Source organism: Chinchilla lanigera, unplaced genomic scaffold (assembly GCF_000276665.1).
Source record: "Chinchilla lanigera isolate Chin_1 unplaced genomic scaffold, ChiLan1.0 scaffold00018, whole genome shotgun sequence".
In the NCBI taxonomy this organism is placed as follows: Eukaryota; Metazoa; Chordata; class Mammalia; order Rodentia; family Chinchillidae; genus Chinchilla; species Chinchilla lanigera.
Genome location: NW_004955419.1, coordinates 16,940,264 through 16,957,550, shown reverse-complemented (window position 1 = coordinate 16,957,550; position 17,287 = coordinate 16,940,264). Strand labels below are relative to the sequence as shown.

The following is a 17,287-nucleotide window of genomic DNA, read 5'->3' as shown; positions in this document are numbered from 1 at the left end:
TTCTGGCTCTGGAGCACGCATTCTTGAGAGCTTGTTTGGAGGTTCTAGCAGGGGAGCGCAGCTACTCGTATACCTTTGACTGAGGAACGGTCCTTCTCTAGCGGGGGTGGTCGTCCTCTTCGACAGAGCATGCAGCTTTGGGAGGGACACAGATGGAGCAGTGAGGGAGGAAGGGGACACCTGCCTAACCAGCCAGATCAGCCCAATCAACCCTGGCGATCAGTGGGGTGACAGATGTCACAGCCAGGTCACCCTTACATCCTGGAGCGTGCATTCCTAAACCCTCACAAGATGTCCACTTTTGTGACTTGCTTTTTCTCTTCATCTATTTTGAATATTTTCCTATTTCCTTAATTAGTCCTCTAAATTTCAGAGTCCAAAACATAATATGTAATGGCTAAGTAATTTCTATCATCTGAATGAGAGATAACTAATGTAACCATTTTCCTATAGGCAAACGTCTGAGTGTAATCATTTTTTAAAAGCCATGGTGAAATTTCTTGTACATAAACTTCACGTTCATATGTAATTATCAGCTGAACTTGTGCCAGAAGAACTGGGAACTGGTTAGCCCGAATATGTTAGGGGATGGTGTTTTCCACAGTTTTCTTTGAGACAATATTAGGAATTTCGTGGAGTGAGGTTCTCTGGGTAGCTAAATTTTAGAAGTGTTGCATTTCTATTCCTGCAGTAGAGATCCATAATCATTGTAGTGCTAAAACCAGAGTTATTCTGGATATGGGTATAGTTCTCCCCGCACCTTTGTTTAATGAAGCATTCCCCAGACTTTCTTGTACAATTTCGTTCTCTTTGTTTGCAGCATGGAGAGCTATCTCACATTGCTAAGATAATAGGACACAATTTTGGAAACACTACTTTGGAATTAACCCAGCCAGGTAAAAGTGCTTACCCTCAAGTACCTTCAGAACCTAAAGTCTAAAATTAGATGGAATAATTTGAACAAAATCATGTGTACGAAACAAACTCCATGTTTCCCATCCTACTGAAGTCTTTGTTCTGTTGTGTCCTTACGACTGCAGTAGAGGTCGCATTGCTCCTTCTCCCTGTACTGTAAATGAGGCTCAGGCTTTCAGCCTAAACTGATGCAAGGCTGCCCTGAGGGCTACACTGCGTGGTCTGCTCATGAATTTGCCAGAGACAGTGACTGCCGTTCCTTAAGAGAGTCCTTCTGGAGAGTGTTCGGTCCAGGTGAGAAACCGGAGGTCATGACGTTAATCATTGAAAATGAAGGCTGCTGTACGGTATCATCAGCTGTAGAACCATTCACCATGAATACGTGAATATGAGAGCAAGGGTTCCTGGGGGAAGCGGGGGTGGAACCTGCTGTTATTAAGGAGGTTCTGTGAGAAATGCACAAAAGAGCAAAGGAAAATGAGCACCAAAGACAACCAGCATTGTTTGAGGGTTCTAACAGGGAGTGTCCTCTAGGCCAAGGAAAATTGAGAGGTCGAATGGGGCCATAGACAAATCTGATTGACCTCCCAGACCTCTAGCACGGGCAATTGGCTTCACCTTCCTGTACTGATCTTGGAGACCCAAACAGTAGTGGCGTCTGCAGCAGCGTCCACTGCTGGGGAAGGAGCATGGAGGTCTCTCACTTTCCTAACTGAGGGGACCGTGGGAGGCAAGCTCAGGAGCTCCTGAGAGGAGGGTGCAGACCAGATCCTACTCCTGCTTTTCGGTTGTCTGTGTGATGTCTAAGTTGGCACACGATATCCTAGCATGTGCATGAATCAGGACGGTGTGAGATTACAGAGCCCGGTGGAGGGCCCTGGCTAAGCTAGCTTTCCTGATACTGACCAGATCGATGGTCAGAAGTCCAGGATGCGGTACAGTGCCTGTGACCTCCCTGAGGCTCTGACACGGACTTGGTTATCTGAAGCCTCTTCTAAAAGCCTCAAAACCACCTTCCCTTTGGCGGCAGCTACTGCAGTCTTTGTCCTATGACCTCTGGCGGCTGTCACTGGTAACTCTTGCTCAAGGGATGTTTTTTTGGTTTTTTGGGTTTTTTTTGCCAGAGCAAAGAATAAACAGATCATCTGGGCATGATGGTACATGCCTGTAATACTCAGCACTCGGGAAGCTGAGGCAGGATTGCGTGTGACCCTGTCTCGCATGGAATGTCCTTAGTGTTTCATGGCTGACCACTTCTCTATAGTAACTTTTTATGGTTTTTATAACTCTCTTTCAGTGTATATCCCAACCTATCATTTAGTCATGATCGACCCTGGGTTTGTGCTCCAGACTAATTCTGGTTACTATCCAATGTAACTTGGGATGAAATTAGCATCTGAGCCTACATGGTCTAAGCCATTTTCAGGTGTCACAATGTCCACCTTAAATATATCACAAGGTCGTTGTAAGGATGAAATGACATTGAGGCTCCAAATGAAATGCCATGTTACTACTGCGAAGCCATTGAGTCTGTGGTTTTGTAGCCGTAGGATATTTTATTTCTTGTGCTTTGGTGAAGATATTAGACTCTTTCTCCAGATTCCCTGTGAGGGATTCTGTCCCAATCCGCAGGCGTTCACTATGTATATTTTATAACACATTTATTGATTTACCCAACACACACCAACACCTGCCTCTGGCCTTGGGCCACAGTTACTGTTGGGGTCCAGCCGTGACCATAATGGACAAGACCCTACTCTAAGGGGCCAAAACCCACATAAAACAAGGGAAATCCTAAAAGGATGAAATGCTCTCAGATGATTTCATAGTTTGACTGAGAAAGTAGGTGCTATAATTACCAGAAATGCTAGCATGCAAAAATGGCTTTCACAGACACATAAACAGAGTACTGGGAAGCCCAGTGTTATGCGTGTGAGGTGGGGAAGCTAGAAGCAGGGCATTCAGACTCTGCTTTCTAGAAGAGCAGCTGATGGGAGATGATCTAGATAGATACTTGAGAGGTCGAGTGGAAAATGATGATAATCAGCCAGGCAACTGGGTGTCAAGTTCTGCTCTTAAAAGTGTTGCAAAAATGGTATAAAGAATTCGCAGGGAAGTATTGTTCATTTTGACCCTGTAGCCATGTTATTCTTTGTTGTTTTTTTTTTTTTTTTTGGTTTTGGTTTTTCTCCGGTACCAGGAACCGAACTCATGACCTTGCGCTTGCCAGGCAGGCGCTTTGCCGCTGAGCTAAATCCCCAGCCCTGTCATGTTATTCTTTGTGATCTCAACTAAACAGTAGATAGACTCGTTGAATGCTTTCTGTTCTAAATACTAAAACTTAGCCAAGTGTGGTGGAGCACACCTGTAATCCCAGCACTTGGAAGGCTGAGGCAGGAGTATTGCTGCAAGTTCAAGGCCATCCTGGGCTATGTAGTGAGTTCAAGGTCAATCTGAACTACATAGTGAGACCTTGTCTCAAAAAAAGAATAGTAAAATATTCAGACACGAAGACAACTTGTTCCAAAAACCCTATGGAAGTTAAAGCTTGGAGAATATAATTGACCAGCCCAAGATTAAAGTGAAACAGTAAATGATGATTTACTGTTAATTAGTAGAAGAACAAGAATTAAATCCCAGGCTTTCTAGCTCTTATCAGAAGGTGCTTGTACCCAATATAAGGCAACAGCCGTCCACACAGAGGCACTGACTCTGGGCTTCGCTTGTGATTCCTGCTGTGTCAGGCAGAGGCCACGTGAGCCGTATAAGACAAGAAACATAAGTCTCCTTCAGGTTGGAACTGAAATGGATCAAGTGAGACTGGAGCCCCCCGTGGCAGTGTCCAAGTCTCTAGGCACTGAGTGGATCCATTTATTTTGCATTGTTTCTCTGCATTTCTTATTGCAGACTCCAGCTATGTCACTTACAAAGGGTGTAGTCAGAAAAATCATCACGACTGCCCCTTCCCAGAGGTGCCTTTGGGTCTCTGTGGTACTAACCCCACCCCCCTTGATAGGCCTGAAGCCAGGGCCAAGCACTCCCAAAAGGGAAGGATATAGATGCTCTTAGCAATAACGCCCCGTGTCCCCTCACCACTGTCTAATTAACCATGGGCTTCTTCTCCTCATCCTAAGAATTCCTGAAGGGCATCTCAAGAGCTAAACTCATGCTGTTCCACCTCTGGGACACACTTTTCTCCTGCTTTTGTTGGTATTTGTTTCTTAAGATCTGGGAAGACCTCAAACTCAGATGCCTTCAGGACTCTACCAGGTAAGGAAAATGAATGAAACTGGTGAATATAAGACCGGGTGACCTGAGAAAAACAAGCCTCACTCTTATTCAAAGGTTTCGCAATACTGTGTTGTCCATGCAGAAATCCTGGACAGGTCAGCTGACAATTGGCCGCCTGTAGCAGAGGACGGAGGAAGCTGGGAAGGCTAGGTACCATCCCTGGCTCTGGTGACTTCTGTTCAGCACAGAATTCTCTTTGTGGAATCTCAGGTTGCCTAGTCAGTAACAAGTGGGTCTCTAAGGCTCCAAGGCGCCCTCTCCTCTGACAGTTGAATTCTCTGCGCTATGATAGAATATGTGTCTCTAAGACAACTGGAGCCACTGTCTGTCTGATACATATGCACAAAGTGCCTGCCAGGCTTGTTTGATCTAACTGACTTTTTGGAACCAGTGTCTTTGAGGTCTTTGTTGGATGACTGTGCATTTTCCCTAAGGGCTTTGTTTCCTTATAAAATAGTCAATGCCTACCCATCATTCTGGAACCACTTTGATGTCAGAAGTTGCTTTTTTTGTTTTTTTGGCGCCAGTTTTCTCTTCTTTCCAAAAGCAGTCATGAGCAGACAAAGCTTAGAAAGGGTGTTCTCTTCGTGTTGTTTCAGGGAAAATAGAGAAAGTCAAACCTCCTCCATCCCCCACAACTGAAGGCCCCGGCTCGCAGCCTGACTTAGCCCCCGAAGAGGCTGCAGGAACGCAGCGGCCCAAGAATCTGATGCAGACCCTCATGGAAGACTATGAGACACACAAATCTAAAAGGCGCGAGAGAATGGATGATAGTAGTGTAAGTGTTTCCTCCTTTCCTTGCAATGCTCTGAAGGTGCCTGTCTGTGTGGCTAGTGGTATTCCAGTCCAGGGATGGATGTGTGCAGTTGTCTGGCCAGCATCATGGGTTCAAAACCAATTTTCAAATGTGGGATTTAATGTGCCTGGAGTTGGGTTTGGGTTTCTGCCTTGCTTCTCGGCACTGTTGACCATGCAATGAACTGGTCCTTTTGCTGCCTAGTATAGCTGGAGCCCGCTGGCAAGGCTGGTACATAAGAAGTTTGGCGGACAGAAAGACCCCATGCAAAGGCAGCCAAGAATGAAGGCCAGGAAGCTTCCTCAGGCTTGCTTTGTAGAGAATTTATGTTTCTGGAGAACAATGAAATGCTGCTCCTTCAATGTCTACTCTGTGGCAATCATTATAAATGTTACACAGTGCTCAGAAGGCTAAGTGTGTTTTGGACCGTTTCCAAGCCCATGCATGTAGTTTGGAAGGAAAGAGTCATCCGAAATGACAGTTAAAAACCGCATAGCTACCCCTAAACCCCAGCACTTTCCAGTGGCTATCACATGAACTAGGAAGGCATCATCTGCTCTGTGGTTTCTTTGTCCAGTAAGAGACTTTGGAGTTCCTGTACATGGTCCGTAGTAGCCTGGGGTCAGTCACAGGATTTCATACCGGCACCTGAGAGCCTCTGGCATCAGTCTCATAGCACTGATCAAAGTGACCCCTCCCTTCCCCCAGGTACACTCAGGGCACAAATAGTTTGGATTGGGCAACGGCCCCATTTATCCAGGACAGGTCCTGGTTTAGGCCTGTGGTCTGGTGTAATTATGAACAGTGTCTCCTTTCACCCTTAACCGTTTCCTCCTTTGTTCGGTAAACTAGCTGGTTGCCTTAAACTTGAACACTTCATAGTAGGACTATGCTGCCTTTCATATCCTGGCTGGATAAGCAATGAATCTCTAGAGTCAAAGCCAGACACTGCTATTTGTTTTCAACACATGTGGCAGTAAAGAAACGAAGAAAGCGAGCATGCAAAGAGCAGCCTGCCAGCTCGCTAGGCAGCTCCCGTCTGTCCCTGACTTTATCCCAGGCTGCGCAGAGGAGTGGCATGGCTGCCATGCAAGGCTGGAGGACTTCCGGTCGGTTCTCTGTGTTTCACAGTGGGACAGAGCCTGGCCCTCTTTGGCTGCCGTAGATATTTCCTCTGGGCATTAAGAATGAAGTGCTGCTATGCTTCCTGAGCTGCAAGACATGTCCTACCCACTTAGTCACCCTAGCTAGCCCCTTCTTGGTATAAAGCTCACCTTTAGCTATGTTCATTTATCTGTGGTCATTTTGCAGTGCAGTGCTGTGAGTGTGTTCCCTTTTCCCTCCCACTAATCCATTAGCTGCTTTTCTGGAAGGTAGCTGAGTGGATTCTTCCCATTCTGGCATGGATGGGAAAGAACAAGCTGAGCCCTGAGTTGTGATCCTATGAAGGTTTTCTGAGCACACTCTGTGTGTCTCTTGTCTATGCCTTTTGTGGTAGAATGCAGCTATTAGGGAAAAAAAATATGGTACCCAAAAGGGAAGAGCCAGCTCTTAGTCGGTTCATAGGCAGAGGACTGGACGCCTCGCACATCTAGAGTGCAATACTCACACTGCCCCCTAAACAATTGTCGGGCAGTTTGTGTTTCCCCTTTGCATTAATGAAGCTCTGTGGAGTCAGTATGTGAATAACTGTGAAGAGGTGACTTCCTGCTTCTAGTTTGTCTAAAGCAAGAGACATTTCAGATAAGGTAGAAACCCACTCACTAATTGAGCAGTTACTATCTCTGGGTCTTGGATTGGAGCCAAGTGTTTAACTGTTCCTGACATTACAGTAAGCAGAACCAAGTTTGTTGTTGAAAATTCTTAGGTGCCACACACATGTAACCCTAGCACCCTGGCAGGCTGAGGCAGGAGAACTGCCAAGTTCATTCCCAACCTGGATGACCTAATGACTTAGTGAGACACTGCCTCAAAAGAAGAAATGGAAAAAGGATTGGGGATTTAGCTCAGTGTGAAGGCCCTGGGTTCAGTCCTCAGTTCTGCAAAAGAAAGGAAGAAAGAAAGAACAAAAACTATTCAATCTACTAAATCCACTACCTCCTTTTTTCAGAGACTCAACCTCAAAAAATATGTTGCTTCTGAAGCAACTCTGTGATCATCAGCCAGACTTCACCTCAGAACCACCTGTTAGCTTGTCTCCTTGTCCTAACATGCAGGATCTTTTCTATTGTATCTGTGACAATCACTGGAAAATGTAGTCAAGTTTACCTATAGGGATGAACAAACTTCCTTTCCCCTATGGTTCCTTCTCCATTTTTCTTCAATTGTCCCTTATATGAAAGGATTGTATTACTGGCTTCCCCATCCTTATTCCTAGAAGCTAGAGATAATTGCCCTAAAGGTAAAGTAATTCTGCTCTCCTTGCTGCAGTCACATACACCATCTCAGGGCATCATGTGCTTTCTTAGATTCTCCACCTTCCCTAAGAGCATCACGTGGGCCATGCTGGTACCTCAGCGTCACACAGCATCACCCCTGACACCCCACCTGCCAACATTCCTTCCAGTAAGTGCCTGGGCAACACTTTTGCATGCCTTTTCAGAGATTAGAAACTACCCCTAAGACTCCTATGGATCAGGATCAGAGCCCTTGCCTAAAGAAAGCACAATGGTATCCAACTTTTATTAAAGGTAGGAAAAGAAACAGGCTCTCCACAGTGAGTTTGGGCCAAATAAATGTAGGAAAAAAAGTACATCTACAGTGAGAGGGTGAGCTACCACGCAAGAGAGAACACAATGGCCAATAGCATGAGTCTTGCAAGTTGAATGAAAAGAATTCTCCTTTGCTATGCCTCGCAAGGAGAAGACAGATGAGTGCAAGACAGTTGGGATGTGTAAATAATGGGGTGCATCAGACAGTGATATCCATGAGTATGAAGGGCAGAAAAAGAAAAGGAACCCAGGTGAAGCCAGGGCTAGATTTGCTGAGAAACTTGTGCCAAAACACTGAGAAAAGCTGATCCTTGCATTAAATCAGCTTGAGACCACTGAATTTTTTGGAGTCCTGTCTACAGCTCAGGGTCCTGCTCTCTTCACTTTTCTCACTTTATGAAAAATCGTATACAGGCCAGACCAGAAGGCCCCTGGCTCACGAAATCCTGTTCAGGGCACGATGTGAGTGAAGCTGCGCAGCATTTGGTGGTCTTTGCCCCATCCTAAGCTGCCTTTCTCTCCTGCTGGAGGCAAAGTAGTTACTGAAGGGCCCTGCAAATGACAGAGGATGTAAAATGAAACCACAACTCTCTTGGAATGTGCACCCAGGAGTCACTATGTGGACGATAAGGACGTATCTGTGGATGTTCTGCTCATTTTGCAGTTGGTGAAAACAGGTCAATGATAAGAGCTATTTCCCAAAGCCACCCCCTCCCCCACCCCTGGACCATACTTACTGCTAGCTCGGAACCCGAGCAGGGTGCTCCCCGCAGCGATCAAAGTGTTCACTGGACCTGGCCCCGCTGCCTTGCTCTGTGTGGTCACCAGTGAGTATCTCCAGCTCGAGGCTTCTACCCACTTATTAATGGAGTCCTTGGCTAATTTTTGAAAAAGGAGAGTTGCTTTCTCCACCCTTGCCAGGGGCTAATTACCACCCTTTACAGAACCTCTGTATGGGTTAGAAAAAAGGCACCTTTGTCCTCTGGGAGGATGCAGCCCTGCATCAGCCTCACAGTTGGCTTGAGCTGGGCTTGAGCACCATTCATCCCGTGAACTTGGTGCCCTTGTGCACTGCACAGATGTAGTAACCCTACTTTTACTGTGGGCTTTTCTTATTTAGAAATATTATCTTATGTGGGAATTCCCCTTATCTGGGTCTAACGCCGTCTCTGATCAGTCATGCAAGTCATAACAGACCGATAAGTCATACTTTCCTGAAGGTCTTTTCCGTGTCCTGCAAAGGAATTGGCTTGGTGTTGAAGGCGGAGAAGACCTTGCCCACAGACCTGGAAGACATTTGGACTAGAGGACCCAAGTGATGGGCGACTTGGATGGTTTTCCTCGAGATGCCAAGAAGCCCTATAGGAAACCCTGATGCATCAGTCCTCTACGAGTTGCATGCGTTTGGTATTTAGGTGAACAGTATGCTTCTGGCCAGTTGTTACCCCAACCTGACCTGAGCCTCAGAAGGTGAAGATGAGGGGTCACCAATCAGTGATGCTTTCGATCAGGCTGCTTCCCCTTCCTCAGCGGCAGGGGAGCTGGCCTGAATCCAAATCACAGCCTCCTGGGTGCTCAGCCCCTTCTAGCACAGGATCTACTCTCAGTAGGCCTCTTTCCTCTCTACTCCTCCCTCTCCTTTCTCTCTCTCTCCCTCCCCTCTCTTTCTCCCTTCCTTCATCTCCTCTCTTCTCTTTCTTTCTGACACCTAAACATTGAGAGTTCTTTCATCCCTTTTGCCTGCCTTCAGAAGAGAAAGCTCAGCACTCACCTGGCTTATGTCAGAGCTGGGGGCTGGTGCTTAGTGATTCTGCAAGAATCCCTGCATCACATTTTGCTCCAGGGGAGGACATGTAGTGATGCTTAGGACGTCTCACTGGGTGCATAAATGAAGGCATCAACCCCCACTGCCTCTTTGCTGTCCAGGCTCTTCAGGAAGCTCAGCTCCCATCAGCGATGCTCTGAGTTGCCAGTTCTCTCTTGGGTTCTCATCACACCAAAGGGAAAGTGCAAAGGAGCAGAGCACCCCAAACTCATCAGGCCCAGCCAGTAGCCTGATCACTACAGAACTATATTTTTTAAGTGCTACATAGAAGTAGTAGTTGATGATCACAGATGTGTGAGCCCATCCAAGCAGCCTGGGACGACAAGTGTCCATAACTGAGCAATGCCTACACTGTCCTAAGCAGTCCTAATACAAAGTGGTTAGCAATAGTTCTGCTGGCAGCCACCCCCAACTGGACCTGCTGTTTCATGTCCCATAGTTGGGCCACTTTTTCCTGTGCTTTCCTGTGGAAGATTTAGTTTTCCACAGAAACTTATCCTATATGATCATCAACAGACCACCCCACTCCTGGGAACATTTTCAGACCCCTAGGTTTGGACACGGGCGTCTGTAGGGCTCTTCAGGGCATCCTTAGGTCAGGTCCAGAACATCTGCTTTCACAAATCTTGCACTCAAGCCAGCTCCTGTCTATGATTAAAGTCTTCCTTTAAAGGCACAATGGGCTGCAAGATGGCTTTAAGTTTCAGAGAGGCCCACAGAATGAGAAAAGGCTGATTCTCTGGAGAGTTCAGCAAATCCAGAAAGGCTGCCAAGAACCTTGTTGTGAGCAGCTTGTGGTACACAGAGGGGAAGGAATCTTGTTAATTCCAAGTGCAGAAAATGAAAGCAGCATCTGGAATTAACAAAGTATGGCTTATCTGATATTTTTATGAAGGAATTGCAGGGTATCTGCTTGTTCTGGGAGATACAGACTTTTCAATAAATATCAGATGGAGCAAGTCTTGGTGTGGGTGTGTAATGGTCTCCTGTAGCCCTTTCCACTTCTGCCCACCCCTGTGCGGTGCTGGTTGCCAGCTGGGGGTGTTCCGTGAGCGTGTCTCTGCCGTGTACTAACCCTGGTCTTTTCCCTCTCTGCCAGTACACCTCTAAGTTACTGTCTTGCAAGGTGACTTCCGAGGTACTTTTCAACTTGTTTGTCTTGGTCTGAATGCATGCTTGATCCAGGTGCATGCTGTCATGGTTTGCCATTTCCTGATGTGTTCAATGCGAATGGCAAGGAAAACAATGGCTTGTCTCCGTGTGTATTTCTTCCTGACTCTTCCGAACTGGGGGACTTCCTCGGAATGTTGGAGTCCCCCAGCAACGAGACACAGTGCTGCGTTTGCTGTGTGGTGAGGTGGACTTGGAGAAGAGTTTGCCCATACATGGATCTGGAACATGTTTGAACTACAGGGCACAGCCGATGGGCTGCAGGGATTCCTTCAGGTCCTTTACACATTGATAACACTTATGCTCTGGTCTGGTTTGAAAACAGTGCAGAACATGCAGGCTGAGCTGTGGATTCTGACCAGTCCTTTACTACCTTAACACAAATGCACAGAGCTCCGTCCCATGGATTCAGGATGAGTTATTCCAAATGCAAACCATCTCAGAGCCCCTCCCTCCAGTCTTTTTTTTTTTTCCTGGTGTTTTTGAGACAGGGTCTTGCTATGTAGTTCAGGCTGGCTTCGAACTCGCTATGATCTTCCTGCTGCAGCCTCCCGAGTCCCTCCAGTCTTGAAACCTGTATTTTTGTCCTGGAAACTTTCTTAAGCAATGATCTCCCTAGAAGCCTGTTTTCCTTCTCCTACAGCTCCCTTGTACACAGATTTCAATTACCTATGAGAAAGCACACACTTTTCATTTCTATGCTGTTTTGGTTTTCTTTTAAAAGACTTACCGGAAGTATACAGCTAATACAAGAGCAAAACTCCATTGTGTGTTAGGCACTGTTCCAGGATCCTAGAGCACAGCAGCCAACAAAACACATTTCCCGACATCATGGAGCTGGCATGTCACGTTTTTGGTAATATAATGAGACAATGAAATCCACCTCGCCAGCTTTGCCCATTTTTATAATACTACTTAATATTTTCAGAAGAAGTGAATGCTGCAAATGCAGTTCAAGCCCTCTCGTTCCTTCTCCCAGTTTGCACTTCTCTGTCTTTGTCACACATTTTCTGTACCCTGAGGTAACCGTTTTTGACCTCGGTGCCCATTTCCATGCATGTTTTTGTATCACGTATTGAAGTATACAGAAACAACACTTTACATCTTTGCATGTTTTATAACCATTTACTGTGTATTGGTAAGTCATCTTATAGTAGCCTCTGTTCTTTATTCTGTCTGCCTTATTTTTTAGATATGCCCTTGTTAAGAGGGCTCTAGTACACTTATGATAATTGGTGTATAGTATTCCACTGAATGGATATATGACCATTTATTCACTGTCCTATTGATGGAAACATAGGTTGTTTCCATGCTTTCACTGTTGTTGTTGTTGTTATTATTTGTCATGACAAACAATGTTTCAGTGAATGTTCTTGTATGTCTCTTTATTCATCAATAGAACAATTTCTCTCCCTAGAGTGGAACTGGGTATAGGGCTTGGACATCATCACAGTCAGTGGCTAATGTAAAAGACTCTTCAAATTGTTTGTACCAGGGCTGGGGATTTAGCTGAGTGGCACAGCGCCTGCCTGGCCAGCGCAAGGTCTTGAGTTTGATCCCCGGTACGGAAAAAAGCAAAACAAAACAAAACAAAAAAACAAAAAACAAAAAAAAAATTATTTGTACCAACCTACAGCATATGTATTTTAAATATATTTCACTATTTAGCAAAATAATTACACTTAGCTATAGATTTGAGCTGTTGATTATTAATTTTTGTTAATAAGGCATGAACATACCTCGGTTACCAAAGTTACACTGTTTCAATAGAGATTCATTTATTTTTTTACCTATGCCATCATGAGGGAACTGTAGATGTGATCAGAAATTCAGGATCATAAGTGGCCATACAAGTTAGTGGAAATGAATTAAGAAAGGAGCTTATTATGGGTACAATAAGTGAATTGTTTGGGCTTTCGACTATTAGATGTTGAAACCTTTAGCTATGCTAAAGGTTTCCATCATTAGAAATACTATTTTTCTGCCCATTAGATATTTTGTGACTAAGCCCCATGAGGACAGGGACTGTTCTATCTGCAACATGAAGCAATGGGCCTGACATTTGCCAGGAACCCAGTCAATATCTGTAAGGTGAACAGACAGACGAGTTGCAACACAGCCCTCTGAAGAGTAGATCGAACTAAATTTGCTCAAGACGACTGAGCATTAAAACAGAATTTAAAGGGGCTGGGGATTTAGCTCAGTGGCACAGCTCCTGCCTGGCAAGCACAAGGTCATGAGTTTGATTCCCGGTGCCGGAAAAAAAACAAAAAAAAAAAAACAAAAAAAAAACACATTTTAAATAATAAGGCAAGGGATGTTTGAAAAGGATGGGGACTAGTTTTTTTTTTACAGAACATTAGATGTATTTTCAGCTTTCATAGAAAATTTTCTGTTTGTATATACAGTCTAAAAGGCAAACAGATGACCGCTTTACACAACATAGAGTGTCCATTAAAATGCCTTGTATTCTAGTGCATGGTTTAAAAATCCTTTCACATGATACAAATAATTGATAATGTACTGTGCACTTGGAACTATACTCAGTACTTTATGTACATTATTTCATATATTCCTCAGGCCAACCCTGTGCTATTGTTTTTATTATTTTATGTGGGGATACTGAGGCACAGAGTAGGTGACTTTTCCAAGATCACATAATCACTAGGCTTTAAACTTAAACCTGCCTGGACATCAGAGGATACACCGCCTCCTGAAAAAGCATGTAAAGTAGCGCAGGTACAGTTCCCAATTTGTTGATGAAGAATCTTGAAATACAAGATAGACAACAAGGGACACAACTGAAGCTAGGAGCTGAGCATGGTGGCTCAGACCTGTGGTCCTAGCACTTGGGAGGCAGGAGGACCGTGAGGTGAAGGCCAGCCTGGGCTACACAGTGAGACCTTATCTCAAAATAAACAGGCAGACAGGCAGACATGCAGACAAACAAAGAAACAAAAAATAAAATGTAAAGCCCTTACAAGTACAGTCCAGCGCTGTTTCTCAGTTCCATGCCCCTACCCGCTGGGCAGAAAAATCCTTCATTTAGCTACACGCATTTCTGACTGGTGTGTTATGCTTAGACATTCAGTGACCGTGGTGTGCCGATACGCAAACCGCCTGATGATGTGGCTTAGGTGCCTAATAACGCACATGCACTCGGCAGACATAACCCGGTGCCTCCTCCAGCTCAGGTCCAGCTGTCCCCGCTGAGGAGGAAGGCACACTGCCGCTCTTGATAGTCCACTCATTAACAAAGGCACAGGGGAGGATGCTGAGATGGAACCCCAGTCCTTTCTGCCAGAATCTGCTCACACCCATCCTCCCCTCTGTGCTGTGACCTGCCCCTCCCTGCTCCTCTGGAGTTGCCAGTATCACTGCCCCTTGCTTAAATAAGTATTTTTAGCTGAAGCAAGGCCTTTGGAAAAGGTTTGGAAAATCAAGCTGTGCCGGCTGTACTGGACTTTTCTTTAAAATCAGAAGTGAGACATGCTAAGCTAACGCCGGAGCACTTGGTCAGCGCACACGGGCTTGCTCTCCTGCGGCATCATCACTAGAACCATTTCTCATGCGATGGCCACCTCAGTGTCATTCATCGGGATCTCATCTTAATCAAACTAAAGCTGGAACAGAGGAGCCAAGTCCCCACTTAGGAGCTTACAGACCAGTCTAAGGAACAGAGGGAGGCCCCACCTAGAGCCTCTTTCCCGTGGTGTTCCAAGCTTTAATTTTCACAGACATGGCCCTGAAGTTACACCAAAATGTGAGGTTGCTTTTTATTGACCTGAAAAGCTATTTTTTCCACTTAATGACTTTGTGTTTAATTATACCGAAGTAGATTTTTGCCATATAAATATCACAGCGTATGCAGATGCACAAAGCTTGGTGGATTGAATCCACGCTGGTCCGCTAGTTACTGATTGCTTCCTGATCTGCTTGTTTAGAAAAAGACTAAGAGGATCTGTAGCTCTGCTGTACAATATGATAGTCACTAGCCAAATGGGGCCATTTAAACATAACTAAGTTAAAATTAAATGAAATTAAATACTTAGTCTCTCAGCCATATGGCCCCATTTGAGGCGCTCAGTAGCCACATGCGCATAGTGACTGCCGTAGTGGATGGCATGGACTCATCTCGGAGATTTCTGTTGAACAGCACAGTCCTGGATAGCATGTAGTGATCTGTTTCATCTGAGCACTTGTGCAGCAAGCACAACGTACAGGGAATACCAGCACCACCACGAGGTGGCGGGGGAAGCCAACCTGACATAGATCCAAGTCTCGTTCAAAAAACGCTCGCAGAATACTGTGTAAGAATTAAATCTCACAGCTGGGCATGGTGGCGCATACCTGAACTCCTAGTACCCTGAGAGGCTGAAGCAGGATTTCAAGTTTGAGCCCAGACTGGGAAATTTGGTTAGCGAGAGCATGTCTCGAAATAAAACATAAAGGAAGGGCTGGGGATGCAATCCTCAGTAACACGAAACAAAAACAAAACACCTCTACACTGGAAACGAAGAGCCAGGCAGGGAATGAATTTGGGCTTTGAAATAAATGCATACCCAGAGTTCCGTATCCCTCTTTTACCTGTCTCTCCTGCTCAGCCCGCCACCCCTAGTACTACCAGATATTTTCCTGCTTCCTTCTCATGTAGGTGCTGTAGAAGGAAGGAAGGAAAAAAAAAAAAAAGAAACAGGAAGTTGGCGTGCGTGTGTGATTGACATCCACGAACTCTGTATAACTTTTCCCCCTCTCTGTTTAGGTCCTTGAGGCCACACGAGTAAACCGAAGAAAGAGCGCACTGGCCTTGCGCTGGGAGGCAGGAATCTACGCCAACCAGGAGGAAGACAACAACGAATAAATGTCCTTCGGCCCAGGAAGCTTCTTTGGTGCTTGGGATACCAAGAAACCAAGAAATGATCAAATCAAAGCATTTTAATGGACTATTTATTAAAGTGCATACAAACTCAGCAATCTTCTTATGTAGACCAGAGGCTGCAATACACAATGATGAAAAATAAAGTGAAAAGAAAGTCCACCCATCAAACTCTGAGACCCAGGAGTCCTAAGAGAAAAGCTTTCTATGGGACTCAAAGCAGACTCTGGGTTTGGATTAGTCCACATTCCATCCAAAAGAGCAAAGTCAATACAAGCAAAGCAACACAGTTGCCGTAGGCAGAGCCGGGCCCAGCCTTACCGGCCGGTGGGGAAACACCGTAGTGACAGAGCCATTCAGAGAGCGGTAGGCTGTGTGGTCTACACCGCATAGCATATTTCTCTGAACCAGCTTCCCAGTCTTTGCTCATGACATCAGAGGTTGACTACATTCTTTTTTCCAGCAGCCATAAAATCAGTGGTGTTTTTCTCCGTAGTTGTCCAAAAGAGGCAGCTGTGATTCGGTTTCTCTGACACTTATTTTTAATTGGAAACAATCAATGATTGCAGTATACAAAACCTGTGTTTTTAAGACAATATTTCTTCACATTGCAGATACAATCTACTCTGCAATAGGGGTTAAGAAAGCGGGAAAGAAAGCCGAACCAAATGGATTATTGTAGCTTTAGAATCTTGTCTGCTTATACTGTTGACTGATCTGCAGCTTAGGAGAACACATTTTCACAGTTATGTTTCTTCATATGAAAACTATATTTAGCGGGCAACAACTATTTTTATGATGGGATGGGGTACATACACGTGGATAAAATCTGTACACATTGAACTGCTTTGTTCAAGACAGTAGGAGTATTTTTAGAGTGGCAATAATTGAAAAAAGGGCAAACTCTGACTTAGAGAGGTAGATGATAAGAAATAAAAAGGTGTTTATAGCTATTTTGTATTATAAAGTGGGCCTTAGAGGTAATAGGGAGAAAGACAGGTGGTTTTGAATCAATCAGAAAGGAAACATTACGGTCATGAAAGGAGGGAAATAAAAAGGAAGGGCGGGTAAAGCAGGGAAACAAGGACGTAAGAGAGATTATTTTTGCTGAGCAACCAGTGTTTTTCAGGGTGATAAAGAGAAAATTATAGAATTTTCAGTGCAGGCTTGGAATCAGTTATAGATCCTAAAGATGGGGTATATATGTGTACACCTTTGTGCATTTGTGTAGTGTATGTTCACAAGGGTGTGTGTGTGTGTGTGTGTGTGTGTGTGTGTGTTGTTAGATTTCCAGATTGACCATGGCACCTGGGTGTACAGTTATTTCCTCCAAAGCTGTTTGCCAGCTTTAGGAGTGAGTGAGAATTTCTTTTTTATGAAAAGGGATATAGAAGCACCGAGCTGATGCAGTATTTGTAATATTAAATTGACCTAACATGGTATTCGCATGAGTCACAGTTGCAGAGTTTTGAGCGGTTTTGTAATGGACACTTAGGAATGTATCCTATTTATTCCCATACTTTGTACTCTTGCTTAGTAGCCTATAGAAGACGCCGGCTGTACTCTTTCTGTCATTTAAAGCAATATGGTAAGGGCATTCACTTACTGGGTGCCCTACATTTCTCAATGAGAAAAATGTTCAATTTCTGGCCATGAGATAAACAAAACAAAAAGAAAAAAAATCAAAAAAAAAAAAAAAAAAA

The 17,287-nt window shown here is 44.8% G+C and overlaps 1 protein-coding gene across 1 annotated transcript in view; it reads left to right on the top strand.

Annotated features, from left to right (window-relative positions):
• The window catches only part of LOC102017879 (A-kinase anchor protein 2), a gene marked incomplete at its 5' end in the record, with an annotated part of 466,044 nt that extends 448,759 nt beyond the window's left edge, over positions 1 to 17,285 (top strand). Inside the window, 3 exon segments of the mRNA XM_005382747.2 lie at positions 4,806 to 4,984; positions 10,638 to 10,676; positions 15,471 to 17,285. Of these exon segments, the coding sequence (XP_005382804.2) occupies positions 4,806 to 4,984; positions 10,638 to 10,676; positions 15,471 to 15,569 (317 nt within the window). The 3' untranslated portion in view covers positions 15,570 to 17,285.
• Positions 17,286 to 17,287: the final 2 nt, after the last annotated feature.